The sequence below is a fragment of the Caenorhabditis remanei genome, chromosome V (genome assembly GCF_010183535.1).
Source record: "Caenorhabditis remanei strain PX506 chromosome V, whole genome shotgun sequence".
Classification (NCBI taxonomy): Eukaryota; Metazoa; Nematoda; class Chromadorea; order Rhabditida; family Rhabditidae; genus Caenorhabditis; species Caenorhabditis remanei.
Genome location: NC_071332.1, coordinates 4,997,057 through 5,019,496, shown reverse-complemented (window position 1 = coordinate 5,019,496; position 22,440 = coordinate 4,997,057). Strand labels below are relative to the sequence as shown.

Here is a 22,440-nt window from a genome sequence, read left to right as displayed (position 1 = left end):
CTATGAAAGACTGTGTCTCCGTTGAACCGTCTTCTTATCTTGCTTCATTTCTTGGATAACCCCGAGTAGAGCGTAGTTCTTTTTTAATTCGACGTAATCAACTGAAAATGTTTTCATATTTTCAGAAACTTCATGTTAAACTTACTTTTAGTCTTTTCCCTACATATTGGACACGGGATGCAGATATTGAAGTCTTTTTTGTAGAGCATCTTTGCACATCCAGAACCAACCGTGTGTCCACATGACAACAATTTTGGAGTTCTTTTCTCTATTGATTCATGATAAAATGATTGGCAGACGCTGCATTTTAAGTCGTGATATCTGAAAAACTAGGAATGTTATAGGTCCAAATTTGGATTGATTGAGTAGATCAAATGATGATAAATAGCTCGGCGAAGTTTTCATGCGCATTTAAACATAGGCAGCTGAAATCGAAGACTCTAGTTTCTGTGCGCCCCTTATTCACTCTTTTTCGCCAACACCTAGCAGTGCTATCAAAAAGTTGTAAACTACAAAAATGATTTATTTGTGATCTACACAAACCTCAAATCACTTTTCTTCTGATCGAAACAGTCCTTATCTTCCAAATCTTCATCATCACTACTATCAATTATTTCTACAGTAACTACAGTAGTATCCAAATCATCCTCTTCTTGATGTCCCCTATTCGACTCGAGAATCCACACAATCACTACATCAGACAATATAGTAATATGAAGTGATGTGTACACGATTTGCAAACAAACCAACGGATACAAACTGAACCAAATATTGAAATACCGCAGAGTGAATAGGATAATGACAAAACTCCACTGAACGATAGAGCAAAAATAACCAGAAACTATTTCGTATCTTTCAATTACAGAAATAACTAAATTTTTAAGATTGGGTACCATAAATAAGGAATAAATCATGAAAGATGCGTAAGAACACGCGTAGAAACAGTGGAATGATTCCTGTAAGACATTCAATTACTTATACATCTAAAAAACCGTCTTCTTATCTTGCTTCATTTCTTGTATGATTCCGAGTAGAGCGTAGTTCTTCTTTAATTCGTCGTAATTGTAATCAACTGAAAATGTTTTTATATTTTCAAAAACTTCATGTTAAACTTACTGTCAGTCTTTTCCCTACATATTGGACACGAGATACAGACATTGAAGTCTATTTTGTAGAGCATCTTTGCACATCCAGAACAAACCGTGTGTCCACATGACAACAAATTTGGAGTTCTTTTCTCTATTGATTCATGATAGAATGATTGGCAGACGCTGCATTTTAAGTCGTGATATCTGAAAAACTAGGAATGTTATAGGTCCAAATTAATATTGATTGAGTAGATTAAATGAAGATAAATAGCTCGGCGAAGTTTTCATATGTGCTCCTTTAAACATAGGGAGCTGAAATCGAAGACTCTAGTTTCTGTGCGCCCCTTCTTCACTATTTTTCGCCAAGGCTGATGTCAATCTTTGAAGGCTCATATCTCAACACCTAGCAGAGCTATCAAAAAGTTGTGAACTACAAAAAGGAAGATCTATTTGTGATCACAAACCTCAAGTCATTTTTGTCCTGATCAAAACAGTCGTTATATTTCAAATCTTCATCATCACTACTATCAATGATTTCTTCAGTATCTACAGTAGTATCCAAATCATCCTCTTCTTGATGTCCCCTATTCGACTCGAGAATCCACACAATCCAATAATCAGACAATATAGTAATATGAAGTGTTGTGTACACGATTTGGAAGAAAACCAACGGATACAAACTGAACCAAACATTGAAATACCACAGCGTGGATAGGAAAATGACTAAACTCCATTGAACAATAGAGCAAAGATACCCAGAAACTATTTTGTGTCTTTCCTTTACAGATAGAACTAAATCTTTACTATTAACAAACACCAGATCTTTACTATTAACAAACACCAGATTCTGTATGTTTGTGTGTGTGTCGCCTATCCTACAGCCCTTCCTACTGGACCGATTTTCTTCGAAGTTGGACCAAAAGATCAGAAATTTCCCCCGCATGATGCCCGTTTTTTTCTTTTTTCAAAATACTCAAAGTGACGTCTTCTGAGCCAGAAACACTGATAAAGCATAGGGGAATGAAAAACGGAAAAATTGGCGTGAAACTGTCGGCCTTAGCGTCGTCATTTCTTTCCTTTCTTCGGCTTGCATTCTCTGTGTGCCGCGTGCACAGGTAAAACGGGGATGCCGAGAAATGGGTGATCGGCGGCCCGGAGGAGGTTCAAACGGGAACAACCCGCAGTTCAAACCCCGGGCCGCCGGCAGCCTGCCTTTGAGCTGCTGGCGATTCAAAATTTGGGCAGCACCTACCCCCAATTATTGTTAATTGTTAATTGTTTATTACGACTTATCAGTCGTGAAAAATAAAATAGAACCAGTACACATAATACATAAATAACACGTAGGCAGTGAGGGTAACATAATATCGTGAGGGCGAGTTAAATTATATTGGATACATTTAAACGAGGTTTCATTGGGGTGCATTGGATGTGCTGTTAAGTTGCGTCAAATAAGTTAGAGTACGGTTGACAAAGAATTTCCTTCGCAGTTTGTTTTTGGGTCGCTTCCAAACGAATCTAGTCTTAGCGCGCGTGCGATTGTTTTGTGATAGTGTGAAGAAATCGGCTGTATTGGTATTATTGGGCATTGGTATTATACTTCGTTCTGAATACGATTTCTACTTTATTAGTCCTATACTTAGTTAACAATGTGTTTTAATGTAGTATTGTAATTCCTTCTTCGTTCATTTTCCCATATTCTCCGGACTTGTGATTTTTTCCGATTTTCACTCAATCTTTTTTCATAAAAACAAGTTACGACTGTTATTTTTGACTAATTTTCTTTTCGAAACGATAACTTACTGGCCTACCTCATTTCCAACTGAAAAATATTAACTTCGTTTCAATAAGAAATTTAGCGAAACAACCCCATTTTCATTTAAAGATGTTTGAAAACCGACTTCCGCCACAAGGCCCAAAAAATAAGAATTTTCAACCGATTTTCATTTCGGAGCAGTTCAAACTTACTTACTTACCTTTTTATCCACCTGAAATCATATATTAGAATGTTCCGAAATGAAAATCGAAAGGAAACTCTATTTTGATTTTCAAAAGCCGATTTTCGTTGCCAAAGTCCAAACTTTGTTTCGAAAATAGCTTCCGACAGTTTTCAATAGATACATTTAACTTTTCTCTACATTTTGTAACTTGTTTTCTGTGAAAAAAGTCGAGTTTAAGCGAAATACGCTTTGAAAATGGGGAAAAAATGACTGCCGGCGAATAAAATAAATATGATGTGGATTTACGGTAAACAACACGCTCGGGCGGGATACCGGAGTGTCGTTGCGCTTTCCAGTAGAGGCTTCACTGCTTCCCTGGCTGTGAGTCAATTAGCAATTAAAGAACAGATTTTAAAGCGAATTTTTAACAGAAAACACAAAAAATCAGAGAAAGAACAGATCGTTTTGAAAAAAGAAACACTTTTCTACAAGTGTCGGAAAACATAGAGTAGTTCCATTGTTTTAACACTTATCAAGATTCCAGAAGTGTAACTGGAAACATTAGATTGATTCATTAGTCATTTAGTACTCTGAGCAAGACTTTCGAACATTGGGAATTTGGCAAAACTAAAAAGAATTGTAAGTGACAGTGTATAATTTACCGTAACATCTCTAGTGAGGTGTGGACAAAGAACTATGTTCAACGCGGTATATATTTTTCCTTAAAAGATATATCAAAAAGTTGTCAACAGACAAAATATAGCAGAATACTTATAAAATATTTCTTCAGTTGGAAAAAATTTGATAGCTCATGAGGGAGTTGAGATATTGAGCTCCAAACTCTTCCTACTGGGAGCACCTCTATTAGAGGTATTACTGTATTTAATATTGTTATCCTAATCTACATTCTATGAAAAACATTTTATCTTAACTCTTTTCATCACTCTATCAGAAACCAGATTGCAAGAACTTGTTAAAATAACTATAGACATACACCTTGAACCACCATTCGGCCGCCACTGGCCTGCCGACGAACCACCGCTGACCAACCCGCGGTTCTTCAGCCGCCGTTCAGCCGCCAGTCAGCCACTTTATCAAAATATTTAAGTTTAAAAAAATAAAGACTGTCATTAGACTAGAAAGGATTCTGAGGTATCGTACACAAAATTTTTTCCACAAAAGGTGTGAGTTTCTATAGAATTCTAACAACTTTTACTTTGGACCACTTTTGGGCTGTTTGCGGCTTGCCAGCCACCAGTCGGCTACCCTTCAGCAATTCGCGGTTTTTCGGCTGCCGACCGACCATTCTTCGCCTGTTAGCGGTTCTCAAGCTGCCGATCACCCCATTTCTCGGCATCCCCGTTTTACCTGTGTGGTGATTGCCGGCGTGTCGCCGCGTCCGATCTGGCAAGTTATGCGTCGTTGACTACAGTTAGTTTTTAGTTCGATCGCGGGGCGATGAATCATTTTTTGAACTTTTTGATAGATTCGGAAAAAATAGAGATTTCCGAACGTGTTGTCTGTTACCAATGAGAAAAAATACGGGCCGCGTTCTAAAAAGGGATGACGTGAAAGATGTTTTGGTATTATTGGATAGTGGTAGTGTAGTCTTTTGGTTTTGGTATCATATGATTCAGAAAAGTAGAGGATTCCAACCACATTTTAAAAAGTATTAATAGCCAATCTGGCTTGCATTTCCCTTCTTCTTCTTACCACGGTTTTAGCCTACTTTTTCGTGTAAAATACAGTGAAAGTTGTGTGAAGTTCATACATGGGAACACATAAATCCCATTCTTTTGAACTGCTGATAACTATCATTTTCCTATTTCTTTCATGGCTTTACTACCGTTCCTACCGACAATTTAGTGGATGATTATGGTGCTATTTCTCCTCTTTCCGGTGAAGGTGTGTTGGAGCAATCGGATGGGAGATTGAAGCTCGGAGGAATTGATGAGATACAGGACATTCAACTCATGACACAAGCGTCGGTAGACTGCTATCCGGACTTGAGATTCCTCGGAATCCATAGCAAATGTTGTTGACCTATCGGCAGAAAGAGACGAGATGAATGTAGTAGGGATATCAGCTTGGATCAAGGGTGCCGTACGGCCCGCCGGGGCTTTCAGGGCCGTCAAGACCGCGTATTAAACAAATGGGCGGAATTTTTGCATATCGGCTAATCTTTTGGTCCTCTACAAGGCCGCCTGAAGAAACGAAAATTTTCCATGGCTGGGTGCATAGATATAAAATCGCCCAACGGCCTTTTTGACAAGCTTGGCTCGGATTCAGATATGAGCGTAGAGTTTAAGAAAAAACGCATAACCTCGCTTTAGAGAGAGAGAGAGAGAGATATCAACTTTTACTGAAAAATAAAGCTGCTGATTCAAAACCAACACCAAAAAATTGGAAGCAGCAGTGAAAAAGAGTCCTAAGATGATCTAGAAGGGCTTCAGTAGCTTCCCAGGCAGCTACCAGACGATCAGAAAAGCCCGATGATGTGACGGCGAGAAGAAAGAAGCTCTTTTCGGAGTAGCTACTACTGATGCGCAGCCTAATCTTCACTACACCAGAAGGGTGAATCAAATTTGTTCATATTGTGAGGGCTATACTCCAAATCTAAGTTCGAATTTCAAATGGCGAAGATCGGTGCGTTCAGGAACCCGTACTGTCAAGTTCGGCAACGTTGTAGTCAGCTGGATCAAACCCATGTGGGGATGGGAAATATTTTTTCTTATATTCAAATATAGAAAAAAGAAGATTCGAAACGTGTCGTCCGTTTCCGGATTAATAACGATTTACTGTAACCTGGAAGGGTGGTGTTGAGAAGGAGGTTTGGTCGCCGTTAGGCGACGTGAACCGACTGGTTGTATATGTTGGGTAGCATACATAAGGTATAAATCATGAAAGACGCGTAAGAACACGCGTAGAAACAGTGGAATGATACCTGAAAGAAATGCAATTATTAGAAAACAAAATATTGATTCATGTCTTTTGACATTTTTTATATAGAACCAACCTCAGATGCGACTCCATATATCGCAAAAACGATATAGGGAGCTATAGCACATAATGACACTCCGGCATATCCTAATCCATACAACTCTTCACCTAACTTTAAAACAGCTCTCTCGCTATTTATTGAATCAATATATATCAGGAGAGTTTGGTTTACTAAAAGCATAATAGTAAAGACTTTATTCATCGTGTAGAGAGGCGTCAAGTCTCTCGGACAACCGAACCAGAAGCCATAAAAAGATGCTGCAAACAATAGCAAATGGCGGGAAAATCCATTAAATGCAACTTCGCATCTCCATTCGTCTAACTGATACAGTAAAGGCATTGCTGAAACAAAATATTTCTATATAAAAGAAAAATAAATAAATACTATAAATGATATAGAAAGAAGTCAAAGAAGGGTGAGATAAAGGGAAGAAATAATATAGGGGAAAACGAAAAGAAATCAATATTAAAAAAAACAACTGAGGGAAGGGGGAAGAGGGGATAATAACCTGTAGAACAGAGGGGGAGAGGTCAACCATCTGCTCGATGTGACATCATCTACCAATGACAGAGAACAGAAGAAATGTGGAACACGAGGGAAATGTGGGGCTGGGAGAGAGATCTTGATGGAAGCAACATCCACTACTGTCAGAAGAGGATGAAACTGAATCTGAAATATACTGAAACATACGTGAACGCCACTAGAACCAGTGTGATGACCCTCTAGAAGATCTTCGGCACCATCTCAACAATGAACACAATGTTTTGATAGGGAGAGAGAGAGAGATCCTAGAGAAGTCAGACACTCTAGCTTCTCTGCGTTACATATATATATATATATATATATATATATATATATTGAGCCTATGAAAGACTTTGTTGAACCATCTTCTTATCTTGCTTCATTTCTTGTATGATTCCGAGTAGAGCGTAGTTCTTCTTTAATTCAATGTAATCAACTGAAATTGTTTTCCAATTTTCAGAAACTTCATGTTAAACTCACTGTCGATCACTTCCCTACATACTGGGCACTGGATATAGACATAGTCTAATTTGAAGAGCATCTTTGCACATCCAGAACAAACCGTGTGTCCGCATGACAACAATTTCGGAGTTCTTTTTTTAATTGATTCGTGGTAGAATGATTTGCAAACGCTGCATTTTAAGTCATGATATCTGAAAAGAGAAAAGTGAATCTTCAGAGATTGCAGAGACATTATTAAATATATAAAAGCCAACAAACCTTAAAACACTATCATCTTTTTCGAAACAGTCGTTATCTTTCAAATCTTCATCATCACTACTATCAATCATTTTTACAGTATCTACAGTAGTATCCAAGTCATCGCCTTCTTGATGTCCTCTATTCGACTCGAGAATCCACACAATCAATACATCAGACAGTATGGTAATATGAAGAGCTGTGTGCATGACTTGCAAACAAACCAACGGATACAAACTGAACCAAACATTGAAATACCACAGAGTGGACAGGAAAATGACTAAACTCCACTGAACGATAGAGCGAAGGTATCCAGAAACTATTTTGTGTCTTTCGTCAACAGACAGAACTAAATTGTATATGTTGGGTACCATAAATAAGGTATACATCGAGAAAGATGCACAAGAAAAACCGTAGAAACTGTGGAATGATTTCTGAAAGAAAACCAATTGCTTAAATGGAATGATCGCGAATTCGAGACCCCTGGTTTTGGCTTACTATCTTCTTCCTACTAATGGAATAGTTCTGTCTGTCCGTCCGACGCTTCTCCCTGAATAACTTTTTTCTCTCTGAACCGTTTCAAAAGATGTTTGGGGGTATAACCATGAACCTCCGAGCGCTTCAATTTTTTGGACCCCGGGTGTCGGATTACTGTAGGATTACTGTAGCTACCGTAACCAAAAAAATGAAAAAGTGTTCCAAACAGAACGAGGGGAGACCCGACTGGGGTGGTAACAACCTTGACCCCTTAGTATGACACCCAAAAAAAATTGGGCCGGTTACTGTAGGATTACGGTAGTTACAGAGTTTTGAACATTTACAGTCAAACCTGAATATCTTGGAAAGTTCAGATCCCCACTGATCGAGTACGTTGATAAATTTGTTAACTCTGTAGTCCCGTGCTTTTCCTTGGGACACTCTGCAGATTTTCTACTGCCATAGCCCTAAAGGGGTACTGTAGCTACAGTAACCCAAAAATTGGAAAAGCAGGTTCAAACTTAAAATACGGGGCCCATACTTTGGTAGTGACACCCTGGGCACCTTAAGACAGTACTCCAAAAATTTTAAGCCAGTTTGGCCACAAGATCCAGAAATTCCCAAAAGTTTCCAGAATGTTCCAGAAACATCTAGAAAAATAGATTTGGAAACTTCCAGATAGTTTTAGAAATTTATACACTTCCAGAAAAATATCAAACTTTTCCAGATCCTTCTAGAAACTTCCAGAAAATTCCAAAAGTTTCCAGAAAATTCGGAACGTTCTAGATTTTTCCAGAACTTCCTAGACACTTCCGAAAAAATTTTCGGTCAAATATCTAAATATCGAAAAGCGTGAGAAAAACGCGGCGAAGCCGCGCCAGCTCTGCTGGTAGTTTCTAATAAACACCCATCCGAAGGTAAAGTGTTCCTGAAAATATTGTGTTTTGTGCTATCATAGTTTTTGAGAAAACTCCCATTTTGAAAAAAAAATATGAAAAAAGTTTTCCTTGAACTTCAAACCTTCATAAGCACTTCAATCCGACTCAAAATGGAAGATCTAAAAAAATGAAAAATAGATAATTTACTGTAGTCTTTTTATTGTAAGTTAACTAAAACTTCTTACAATTGATGTGTGTTTCAGACAAACTCAAACATTTACTACTTTATGGCACTAGTTTTCATCGATTTTTACGGTTCGAGTTTTTTCAACGGTTTTTATGTACTGAAGGTGAAACGTTATTTCGATTGTGATTTCATACTTTTAAAGTTTTTAACGTTTTTATGTTCACATTTATCTAAAACTAGACTTAGATCTTCCATTTTGAGTTAGATTGAAGTGGCTTATGAAGGTTTGAAGATCAGAAAAAACTTATTTCATCTTTTCAAAAATGAAGTTTTCTCAAAAACTATCTCAAAAACAAAACACAATATTTTCAGGATTATTTTACTTTTGAATGAATGATTGTTTGAAACTACAGTAAGCCAAAACCAGGAGAATAGATTCGCGATCATTCCATATTAGAAAACGAAATATAGGGTTAATGCATGTCTTTTCGATTTTTTTTCTTGTGATTTTACAAATAGGTCTAGCAAAATGGCGAAACACTTTTAAATCAACCTAATAGAGAAGAAAATAGAACCAACCTCAGATGCGACTCCATGTATCGCAAAAAAGAAATAAGGAGCTATAGAACATACTAACACCCCCAAATATCCTGTTCCATAAAATAATTTACTTTGCACTAAAACATCTCTCTCGCTTTCAGTAATTAAATCCAAAACTATCATGGTAGCTTGGAATGTAAAACATATAAAAATTATAGCATTCCTACTCTCGTAGAGAGGCGTCAAGTCTCTCGGACAACCGAACCAGAAGCCATACAAAGAAGCTGCAGTCAATAGCAAATGTCGGGAGAATCCATTAAATGCAACATCGCATCTCCATTTATCTAACTGATAATACAGTAAAGGCATTGCTGAAACAAAATACTTTCATATAAAAATGAAGAAAAATAAATCAATTATACAAAAAGAAGGAACAAGAGGGGACAAGTAATAAGAGGGAAAAGAAATGAAATCAATAAAAAATAGAACTGAGGGGAGAGGGGGAAGAGGGGATAACACCCTGAAGGACACGTCCTTCAGTGAGAGGGGAGAGGTCTACCATCTGCTACATCAGCCAATGAAGGGGGCAAGGAGAAAGGCGGAACTCTCGGGTAAGGGCGGGGGAATGGGGCTGGGAAGGAGATCTTGATGGAAGAGACGGTGGTGGTGCCCTTCTAGACGAGCGGGAAGACGCTGCAATTTTTTGAAGGCGTGCTCAATCAACATACAGTACTGGCCATAAAGAATGCGTTACTTGCAGTTTTTAATTGAAAATTGTCAACTTTGTGACTGTGAGACGGCCTCTCTGATGGTATCACAATGTCGATAGTTTATGGAATGCAAATCACAAGTAGAGCTTTATTTTTGTAGTTGACACTTTTTTTGTACAGGCACATACTAAGAAGTTATCAAAGTATTTTCTCGCGATTGTTGCCCGTTTTCAGTGCTAAAAGGAAAGATTTTTGAGCTGTTTACTTTGACTATTATTAACTTCTTAGGATGTGCCTGTACAAAAGTTGTCTACTACAAAAATTATGCTCTACTTGTGATCTACACATTCTATGTTTTAACAATCGATATTGTGAGACGGACTCACAAAGTTGACAATTTTCAACTAAAAACTGCAAATGTCGCATTCTTTATGACCAGTACTGTATCTCAAAAGAAAACATCAAAATGTGGCAATTTCAAAATTGATAGCAATCTACAGTACCGGCCAAAAATCTATCACATTTTGCCTTTTTCAGTTAAAAAAGTCCAACTTTGGACAGTTAGTTTTACTATGACACACTCTCAAAGTTGGACTTTTGCAGCTGAAAAATGCAAAATATGATAGGTTTTTGGTTGGTACTGTAAACAATGTGTGAAGGACATCAACAATGAAATCAATCCAAATTGTAGTTTTTTTTCACAATTTGACACCACCAAATATCAAGGCTTCACAATAACTTTTACTTGGATAATCTGATTTTGGTGATGAGTTCAATTTTTTTCAAATACAAACGGTTTATTATTGTACTCCCAAAGGTCGAGCACCTTGGTTAGGATGGATGGCTAACTTCCGATGAATTTTCAAAAAAAAATCCTACTGTCCAAAAGTTGTACACTTTTGTTGTTTTCAGTAATAACGCACTAACATTCTTAAGCATTATGGGGCACACCGTGGCACATGATTAAAGTTTGCCACTTTCTATTAAAAATAGCAAAGATTGTCAATAGTTCGAACGGTATTGCATCTATTTTACACTGTCTGAGTTTCAATCAATTTTGAACTTTTTACACAAAATCTTTTCTCTCAAAATAATCCAAATTCAATGCGTTTCAGGTGTGTTTCGTTAGCGATAACGACTATTTCGAATTGTTTCTAACTTTTTTCCAAAGGTCTGATTGTTTTCTGATATTTGACAGAAGCTTAGACCCTACATATACATTTTTAATTACCTTAGAAGAGCCGCTGCGCAGGCAATAAGCGGGAACCCGTAATCGAAGACCGAGAGAGGAATGTTCTCCAAGAGGTGCCAATAAGTGGCATCAACTGAAACAGCAGCAATGAGCACAAGGAGAAGTCCCGAGGCGATATTCGTGGCCATTTTCACTTTTCCCAGTTTGATGATCAACACATCGGCTGGAATATTATTTAATGTTACTCATTTTAAGCCTATCAGAATACAAACTCATGAAGATCCCAAAGACATGTAGTTGTCCAAGGAAGGATTAGACGAACAGAAACTCAACACGACATATGCGCCAATGAAGAACCCCGTTCCGCAATGTTTTTGAACTCTGCAAGAATGAAATTGGTTTGTAACTGTAATGTTTGCAATCATTTTGATTTTTTATTATTAGTTGCTGGTTGCAAATCAAAATAGTTGCAGAGTTGTTCATTGCAAATCAAAATAGTTGCAGAGTTGTTGATTGCAAATCAAAATAGTTGCAGAGTTGTTGGTTGCAAATCAAAATAGTTGCAGAGTTGTTGATTGCAAATCAAAATAGTTGCAGAGTTGTTGGTTGCCAATCAAAATAGTTGCAGAGTTGTTCATTGCAAATCAAAATAGTTGCAGAGTTGTTCATTGCAAATCAAAATAGTTGCAGAGTTGTTCATTGCAAATCAAAATAGTTGCAGAGTTGTTGATTGCAAATCAAAATAGTTGCAGAGTTGTTGGTTGCAAATCAAAATAGTTGCAGAGTTGTTGGTTGCAAATCAAAATAGTTGCAGAGTTGTTGGTTGCCAATCAAAATAGTTGCAGAGTTGTTGGTTGCAAATCAAAATAGTTGCAGAGTTGTTGATTGCAAATCAAAATAGTTGCAGAGTTGTTGGTTGCAAATCAAAATAGTTGCAGAATTGTTGATTGCAAATCAAAATAGTTGCAGAGTTGTTGGTTGCAAATCAAAATAGTTGCAGAGTTGTTGATTGCAAATCAAAATAGTTGCAGAGTTGTTGGTTGCAAATCAAAATAGTTGCAGAGTTGTTGATTGCAAATCAAAATAGTTGCAGAGTTGTTGATTGCAAATCAAAATAGTTGCAGAGTTGTTGGTTGCAAATCAAAATAGTTGCAGAGTTGTTGATTGCAAATCAAAATAGTTGCAGAGTTGTTGGTTGCAAATCAAAATAGTTGCAGAGTTGTTGATTGCAAATCAAAATAGTTGCAGAGTTGTTGGTTGCAAATCAAAATAGTTGCAGAGTTGTTGATTGAAAATCAAAATAGTTGCAGAGTTGTTGGTTGCAAATCAAAATAGTTGCAGAGTTGTTGGTTGCAAATCAAAATAGTTGCAGAGTTGTTGGTTGAAACTCGCATTCAAAAACTTTCCAATTCAAATTTTCGCAATTTTAGATTTGAAACTATGAGCGTTGAAAGCAGATTGCAAATAAAACTAACAACACAGTTGTGAATTTCTACATCATGCAGTTTATTACAAGATAAGTGTACATGCATTAACCCACGAATTCACCAGAAAAATGACTGCAAATGACTCTTCACTTTCAGGTTTGATGAGCTCTGAAATTCAAAATTGTTTTTTAAATGTTTCAAATGAATATCCTAAATAAAAATGTTCGCTTTTCAGTTGGAGTGGAATATTCCGAAACTCTTCTAAGTTGTTATTGATTGAATGTAGGCCAAGCAAAGTGTTAAGAAAATGTTTACCTTCCGGAGCAAGTAGCTGTAAATGACACAGACGGCTTCGCTTCCACTCGGGAATCCGATCGATCTGTAATATTCATGTTATCTGCGATTGTTTTGACTGGAAATTTACGAGAGAGCTACACCGAGGTTGGTCCAGATACAGTCACTTCTCTCCTTCTTAAATTGTTTTGCAGCGAGTCCGGCAATCGCCAGGAAAACCAATCCCATCTCGATATACTGCTTTGGGGAGGTGGCTGGGACGGGAGTGTGGACAACTGCTTTGATGTTGTTGATGGCCTGTGTGTGAAGCTCCATCCATTTTTCCGATCCTCTCTCCTCTCCTTGGAGTCTCTCTTCCGTACCTCTGGTGATATTCTCAATATCCGCCAGTTTTCCCTCTGCTGCTCTCTTTCTTATGTTGGCCTCCCTGAGCTCTGGCTTCAATTTTTCCAAATCCTTCAATTCCTTTCTCTCTTTCTTCACTTCTTTCTTCCAGTTTTCAATGCTATTGAGTGCCTGAGCACTGAGGCAGAAGCCACATCGTGCAGAAAACTCCGTGAACTCGACTCCCGCTTTTCTCGCATCCTCGGCGTACCGCTTCAAACGGGCTTGATGTGTTTCAGCTCCAGTGTTCTGATGATAACAAAATGATTGGAGAGTAAGATATACAATTTGGCATTTTTCAGTAGAAAATGACCAACATTCAAGAAGGTGTTACGGTATCACTGATTGTTCCACAAAATAAATTTCAAATGGATCATACAGAACAAAGGTAGATCATTAATTTTGTAGTTGAACACTTTTTTGTACGAGCACTCCCTAGCAAATTACATATCGGCAAAGTAATTACCCTATTAAATCGTCCCATTTCAGTGCAAAATAGAGTGATTTTTGAGCTGTCTCTTTAAAATAGGTATAACTCTCTAGGGATAGTTCGGACAAAAAAGTTGTCAACTACAAAAATAAAGCTCTATTTTCAATCTGTATGATCCATTGAACACTTTTTAGTGGAATGACCAGTGATACCGTAGCAGTCTCTGAAAGTTGGACATTCTCCACTCAAAACAGCGAAATTGTATGACTGATACTGTAGATCAATATTCAGAAATTAGTTTACCATTTTTTTTGTTCAAGAATCCTCTAAAAAATTACAATTTGGCAAACGATTTTCTCGCTGAAGTCTGCTCATTTCAGAGCAAAATGATGAGAATTTTAGCTGTGAACTTTTTATGATAGCAACTATTCAAACAATATTTTTGATCTGTTTTATTTGATCTTTAAGCCAAAACTTTGAAGGACAATAGGTTGAACTGTTACAAACTCTCAAAACTAGTCATTTTTACGAGGAAACTGCCAAGGTTGATACAGTAACGTTCGAAAGATTGTTGATTTCAGCTGTTTTCAGTACAAAATAACCAACTTTGAGAGTGTGGCTCGGTCTCACTTTTTTGTTCCAAATTGTCAATTTTTGTAAAACTTGTAGATCAAATAAAAATCTTAATTTTTGTAGTTGATCATTGTTTTGCACAAAATCTCTCTGAAGAGTTACAGTTTACAGTACCGGCCATATAGAATGCGACACTTTCTGTTTTTAGTTGAAAATGATCAACTACGTGGATGTGTTGCGACCTCACTGATAATCTCACAATCCCAAATTTTTATGGAATGTATAGATCACAAGTAGAGCTCCATTTTTGTAGCTGACAACTTTTTTGTACGGACACTCCCTAGAGAGTTATCAATCCTCAAATTAAAAAAATTTTCGCCTTTTTTCAACACTAAAACTAGATGTTTTTGAGCTCTGCTACAAAAATGAAGATCCATGTTTAATAGATATTCTCTATAGACTTTGATCGCATGGGACACGAAATGTTATAGAGACACGTACTCGAAGTTGATCATTATCCACTGAAAAACATTGAGAGTCAGCAACCTTTTGACCGGTACTATATATTCAAGGCCAATAGTTTTTTCAATGCTCCCCACCACTTTAAAGCTGTCATTTTGAGGAAGAAAACAATGAGATTCTAAGTGAAATTCACTTTCAGCTCTAGGAACTCATTTTGCACAAGTGAAATCACAAAATAAACACGTTTTCCGAGTTATTACCAATCAGGGCAACACAAACCAGAAGATATGAGGTGAGACATAAAAGCGAGATTGAGACCGGAAGATACAAAACGAAAACATGACCAAATTACCGAAAAACGATAACTTTTTGTAAGGAATATAGAAAAACTGAAAAATGTTGCAATTTTTGGCGATTTCGTTTTCAGAATTCAAAGATGTAGGTGTAGAATTTTTTCAAAAATATCCGAAAATCTGACAGGGATAGACTATAAAACATACCCTGCAGTTGTGGCACCCTGGAGTTTCCTCTCGACGAATGATCCATCGATCGACCACAACTGAAATTGCACACAGAACAACTTGAAGAAAGAGCACGAAGAGGAGGTGAAGATCGAAGCCAGGAAGGGAGATCCACCACATTGATGAGGAGCTTGTCGATGTTCGGATTGGCGCAGAAATGACTTCTCCTATCCAGCTTACAAACAGAAAGAACCATTCGAAACTCATAGTTGCCCTTGGAAGAAGCAAGTTCTGGTAAGGTGATACTAAAGAAAACATACAGTAGTGAGCATAAGTGAGGGCACATTCATACTTTTATGTGTAACTCTGCTGAATCGTGTCCATTTTGCAAAAACTTTTTTTGAAAGGTAGCAAAAGTATTCAGCAATAAGTAAATAGGTTTTTTGAAAAATTTTGATCACTGATTTTTTCGATAATCAATTTTTCCTCATCTTGATTTGAAAATCCGAAAAAAAACTTTTTATTTTTCTCTTGGAGTTATTGAGTTTTTTATTTCAAAATGTTGGAAAATGCTCAGATAAACAAAAAATTATGTTGAATCGGTTTCTTAAACTCTGACCATCGTGCTAGAGCTCCAGAAGTCAAAAGTAGTGGTCACGGGAAAATCTTCATAACTCCTCCAAAAATTCTCAAAATTTGCCGAAACATGTACCAAAAGATGTGTCTTGAGTTTTTCTACAACTACATCAGAAAGTTTTCATTTTGGAAAAAATAATTTTTCTAATTTTTTCACTCAAAAATAATTTTGCTTTATTACACATAATAAAACACATATCTGTATTATTTGATCTTTTATAGTCAGAAAATATCGGGAAATTGAGAAAAAATGGGAATCAAATCACTTTTGACTTCTGGAGCTCTAGCACGATGGTCAGAGTTTAAGAAACCGATTTAACATAATTTTTTGTTTATCTGAGCATTTTCCAACATTTTGAAATAAAAAACTCAATAACTCCAAGAGAAAAATAAAACGTTTTTTTTTCGGATTTTCAAATCAAGATCAGGAGAAATTGATTATCGAAAAAATCAGTGATAAAATTTTTTTTTTAAAAATCTATTTCCTTATTGCTGAATACTTTGGTTACCTTTTAAAAAAAAGTTTTTGCAAAATGGGCACGATTCAGCAGAGTTACACATAAAAGTATGAAGGGGTGCTCACTTATGCTCGCTACTGTAACTTTATTCAAAGTCAAACGAGAAAATGAAACGAGAATTGATAGAGAAATAGGTGAAATATTTCCAGATTTTGTAGAGGTGAGCACTGGAAACCAATATACTTATGTATGCCCCCAGACGTGGTTTCCTCTTTTTTTTTCATTTTTTTTTCACTGGCCCGGCCCGGCCCGGTCGGCCCGGGTGAAGTGACTTTTTTTCGAAAAACATGTTTTTTTCAGTATTCATTTTCCAAAAAGTGGTTTTTGGGGCATTTTCTGAAAAAATTCGACTGAATTGATGATTTTTATTAGTTCTAAAGTGAATTTAGTGATAAAAAAGCACTTGAAAATTATTTTTGGGGTGCAAAAATTTTCCACCTGAGCCGACCGGGCCGGGCCGGGCCGGCAAAATTTTTCCTCGGCCCGGCCCGTACGACTCTTTCCAAATAGTTGCAGAGTTGTTGGTTGCAACTCTTTCCGATCTTCCTTGATTTCGTTGTTGCTTTTTGATTATAAAAAGTTTTTGGTTGAGTTCGGTCCACTTTTCGGTTCTCTATTGTTACTTTTCTGTTCGAAAACTTTGATAAAAATGAGCAAGAAACCGAGAAAAAAGAGGAAAACGAAATGATAAACCGGTTCAAATACGTGTCCATATATATATATATATTCAAGATTTCTTAACTTCAATTTTCCAGTTAATATCCACTTATAGACTGTCACATTCTCACTAGTTATTCCACTATCCTGAATCTTTATCTGTTTTGTAGATCAAAAGTAGTTCTTTCATTTTGTAGTTGATCATTTTTCAGTAGCTGTTTCAGTTTTTGAGATACAGTGCTCTCCAGAATTCTATCCACTTCGGTCGTTTTCAGTTGAAAATGTATAACTACGGTATCACTGATTGCCTAACTAAGAAAATTTCTAATGGATCATGCAGATTAAAAACTGAGCTCCAGTTTTGTAGTTGACCACTTGTCCGTTCGGACACTCTTTAGAGTGTTATGGTCATTTTAAGGGGACCTCTCTAAAGTTTCACTGTTTTGCACTCGGTTTGAGGGAAAATTACTTTGTCAAAACAAACCTATCTATTCTTGAGTCGTTTGAAAAAGGACACTTTGAGGACTTTTATTGTGAAACACATTTCAATTCGCTATTGTTGTATTCTTAGTTGCTTTTAGTGCCCTGGTTTTTTTTTGAAAAGAGATGAACTTTGAAATTGTTTCATGGTATCACTCACTCGAAAACATTACAAAAACACGCAGAGAATGTCTTTACAAAATTTAAAAGTACAGGAACTGCTCAAAATATTGGAAAATTTAGTTGTTTTCAGTTGAAACATGATGAACTTTGAGTGTTTGTCACGGGATCGATGATGGTCCTATACTACCAACTTTCATAGAAATTGTAGATCACACCAAGAGCTTCATTTTTGTAGTCAAAAACTTTTTAGCATGAACACTTTCTGAAAAGTTGCAGGTGCTGAAAGTGAAAAGCTCCAAAATTTCAACTTCTTGCACTGTAATTGGTCAAAGCTACTGTAATCCCCTGTAACTTTTCAGAAAGTGCTTGTGGGAAAAAGTTGCTGACTACAAAAATGAAGATCTAGGTGTGATCTGAAGTTTTTATAAAAGCTGATAGTATAAGACCACCATCAATCCCGTGACAAACACTAAAAGTTCATCATTTTTCAAATGAAATCAGCTGAAGTTTCCAACCTTTTTGAGGGTACTGTATGTTCGCTAAATAATCACAATGTTTTTTTTCAATTTTAAATCAAACAGAGTTTTTAATCTATTGCAAAAAACTGGATATTCTACTTGTAAAAGCATCCTATCCGGATATCAGACCATTGTGTACTTCTTCGTTCGGAGAGTTTCGAAATTGCAGTATTCAGTTGAAAGTTTTCATGTTTGTGAGTGTGCCACGTCTTCACTGATTGTCTCACAGTGTCATAATTTGATGGAGTGTGTAGATCAAAAGTAGACATTTATTTTTGTAGTTGACTAGATTTTTGTACGATCACATCCTAAGAAGTTGTCCGTCGGCAAAGTTACTTCTCACAGTCTTTTCAGATTTTTTTGTATACTTTGATGAACAGTAACTTTTCAGGAAGGGGTTGTACAAAAATATCGTCAACTATAAAAATGAAACTCTACATTTGGTCTACACATTCCATAAACAATTAACAATGTGAGATAATCAGACAAGCCGTGGCACACTCCCAAATTGAACCATTTTCAACCGGAAAACGTAACATTCTTTATGGCCAGTATTGCAATTGTCGTATTCCTAATTTCTTTCACCGTTTCAGGAAATCGCTTAAAATGTGAAGACTCTGTGAATTATTGGCTACAACTCTCTAGGAAGTACCAGTACACGAAACAATCAACTACAAAATGAAGCTCTACAATTGACCCTATAACAATTGAACCCATTTCTTTCTCCAACATTTTCGATTTCCCTGAACTCAGAAAAAGTTGGAAATCATTTGGATAGTGTTGTATCTGGCAAAAGAGTTTCTGAAATGTTGATCATTTGATGTCATTAAATAGTTCTGGATAGATTCTCGAAAATAGTGAAAAGGACATTTAGATCAAAGGCGTTTCCAGCGACCCTGTGAACTGATAATTCAATTGTTTCGTCTGTGCCATTATTAGTAAAATCTGACTGTTTCTCACATCAAAAAACCAATTCTGCTGCTTATTCTTCAAGTTTTCTTCACAATTTAGAATCTTCTTGTTTCTCAAGACATTTTAGCTAAAACTACGAATGTAGAAGCTCTTCGTTGAAAATCAAAGAGACTCTAAAAATTCGGTATTCCCAAATCATTCGATAAAGTTTCTGTTCCTCCAGTTCTCTGAATTTCAATCCAAAAACTTCTTTTTCCGTTTAGCTTGAGACGCCAGGATTACAATATCAAAGAATACAAAAAACGTTTGGAGCTCGATGGAATCGAACTTTCGACATCCGATTCCTAGACATCCATGTTATCCAAAAGGCCAAGCGTGCATATCAAATGGTGATGACAAAAGGAGACAATAAGGCGGTGGCTCCTTCCCAACTTCTCGACTTTTCAGTGATTTCGAAAAGAAGTGATGTGTGATATACCTGAATGACCTCCGAAATCCTGGAATATTTCTCAATTTCCAGATTCTTTCTCATGTTCAGAATTCATGATTTTCAGGCCCCAATTCACCAGATGCAAACATAAAATCTCAGGATATCTCTGTTACAGTCTCCAGAACTTCTGTGAAGCAAAGCCAGAGAATAAGTCATAGTATTCCATCCCATCAGTTCACAATAATTCTGCACCATATTCTCATTTTATACCCGAAGTTGATTTTTATCTGTTTTCGGCGGTTTTCTAGAAACAAAAACCAATTTCCTGCGGTTTCCCTTCTTGAAGAAATCGGTGAAAAAACTGACTTTTTTCGATTTTTTTCTGAAAGCTTAAACTCCACGGCGGGCTGTTTCTAAACTGCTTTTATTTGAGTTTTTCCATCAAAAATTATAATTTTTCAACTTTGTTCGATTTTTCATAAAACTAGAAAAAAAGCATGTGGAGTTCAGAAAAACATGATAGCCAACGGCAGAGCTTAAACTTTTTTTTAAAAAATGAGAGAAATTGTTCGATATTCTCATTTTATAGTTTCAGATGCATTTGGCGATCCACTTCACGACGACACATTTCTACAGGAAAACTCTGAAATTCAATGCTGCTATAAAAATCACACACAGTCCATAATGGCATTTCGAAGTCTTCTCGTCCTGTGGCTCCGATGATGTCGAGGAAAGTCAATAATTGTAGAGATTTAGAAGGATCATTTGAGATAACTAGACTACATTATAGTAAAGTATGAGACAGTGTAATTCTCAACATGAAACTGGAACACGAGAATGAGAAGAAACGACAAGAGAAGACTAACGATCTCAACACCATATTCAGATTATCGAGAAAATCTAAATTCGGAAACACTCAAATAGCTCAATAGATTCTTGAAAACCGATGAAAACCTGTGAAAATATTCGTTGCTTTTTAGAAATAAATTTCGATTTTGATCTGTTTTCGCCGATTTTCAACGAACAAAAACCGATTTTTCTTCGGGTTTCCCCCACGAAAGACCAATTTTTCTTCGATTTTTCATGAATCTAGGAAAAAAACGTGTGGAGTTCAGAGAAACGTGGCGATCAACGGCGGAATTTAAACTTTCGAACAAAAAAATCGGAGAAAATTGGAGAAAATCGAAGGAAAATCGGGTTTTTTACCGATAAAAACCAAAGAAAATCAGTTTAAAAAAAACAAAGAACCGATTTTCACGGGTTTTCTTCGGTGGTATATTACTCATTGCACACAACTATTCTATACTTTTTCCCAGTTCTCGTGTCCATGTTTCATTACTAATTCTTTATCAATTGAATTGTTTCGCAAGCACGCGCTTCCTTCGAGCTAGTTGCAGATTTTCGCAAAAGTGTATTCTCATTAGTCACAGTCACGGAATCTCCCACACGCTTACATACCAATCAGTTAGAAATCAGTTGTCACGAGGTTGATTGGTATTGAGTTCGAAAAACTGTTCGTATGTTTCTGGAGGAGGAGAAAACAACGAACATTGATTTTTGAGGGGAAACAGATGAGCACCGCCAACCGTCCGACCATTCTGTCCCGACAACGCTGGTCCCACTACTGGAAGTCAAGCACATCCGGTGGTTTTCTCAACATCAAAATGATCTTTTTCCCATTCGAATCTTCAATTCAAACACGTAAACTCACGTTTTTCTGTCATTTAACAAGAAGAAGTCGCAAAATGCGAACTTCAACTTGCGTGACATACATCAACAGGAGAAATTACAGTATTCGAGTAAGAAAATTCGAAGAAAAAAGAAAATATTTGTTTAAAAACGGAGTGGTCGACAAAACAGAAGTGAAAACAACGAAGTAAGAACAAAATGGCCCCGTTTGGACGGTCTTCCGCGGTGCTCACTGTTCTAAAATGAGTTTTTGGCTGACAGTACCAGCGAATCGAAAAAAATATCGCTTATTGGTCACTGCAGCAATTCCGAAAGATTTTTTTAACGAAGCGAATCTTCACAATTCGCAAAAATCAGCACTTTCTAGACACTGCGCACTCTTCTGTCATTCGCAAATCACTAAAAAAAATTGAAAAGAGCATCCGCAACAGATGCTCACCGGCCGAAGCCAAAAGGGTGAGAAATGATGAAAAAATTGTCTGTCGCTCGATTCCGGCGAAAAAATTTTCGCGCTGAGTACGGTAAGCAAGTCCGCAAACACGTTGCGTACTTTCGCGACTACAGTACCTTGAGAAAATTTGCGAGGCGCCAACTGGCAAATAATCAATTTTAATTACCCCTTTTCATATCAATTTTCGTTTTTTCTAGTTAAAAAATAATTTGAAAAAATTTCAAACTAGTTTCGCATATATATTTTCTAAAATCCAACGTTTTTCGACTTCCGGTCCTGAAAATAACTATAATACCGCTTTTTTCTCACTTTTCATGTTTTTCCTGTTCATTTTTGTCCGCCGGAATCAAAACTGTGCGAGAATAGTTTCCGGTAAGTGTTTGAAACTATAATTACACATTTTTAACCTAAAAAACCAAAAAGCTAATGAAAAGTAGCGTAAAAATGTCTGAAAATTGAGTAAAAAATAATATTTATTTGGTCTGGTCTGGTCTGGTCTGGTCTGATCTGGTCTGGTCTGGTCTGGTCTCGTCTCGTCTCATTTTTTGTCTGATCTAAAATTGAGTAACACAGGTCAAAAAGTAAATAGAGAACAAGTTTCAGCCCCAGATCATCCAAAAGCCATCGCGGGAGTTGAAAAATGAGAAAAAGAGGGTTAATAAACTGCAGAAGAAATTGGCTGCCGCTACGTTGAAGCTCAAACTGTGGATGCGGTTACGAGGGACGCGGAAGAAACACTCGAACGTCCGGTGGTTGAGGAA

General features: G+C 36.8%; 2 protein-coding genes across 2 annotated transcripts; both read right to left on the bottom strand.

Moving 5' to 3' along the window:
* Positions 1 to 1,822, bottom strand: GCK72_017387 (uncharacterized protein; the record flags this gene model as incomplete). The annotated part of the gene is made up of 7 exons (XM_053732061.1): positions 1 to 101; positions 146 to 321; positions 544 to 812; positions 993 to 1,072; positions 1,117 to 1,292; positions 1,553 to 1,768; positions 1,818 to 1,822. 7 exons carry the CDS (start codon positions 1,820 to 1,822, stop codon positions 1 to 3), a joined length of 1,023 nt encoding a protein of 340 aa, XP_053580974.1.
* A 5,070-nt stretch (positions 1,823 to 6,892) lies between these two features.
* GCK72_017386 (uncharacterized protein) lies at positions 6,893 to 7,459 on the bottom strand (the record flags this gene model as incomplete). The annotated part of the gene is made up of 3 exons (XM_053732060.1): positions 6,893 to 6,987; positions 7,032 to 7,204; positions 7,272 to 7,459. 3 exons carry the CDS (start codon positions 7,457 to 7,459, stop codon positions 6,893 to 6,895), a joined length of 456 nt encoding a protein of 151 aa, XP_053580973.1.
* Positions 7,460 to 22,440: the final 14,981 nt, after the last annotated feature.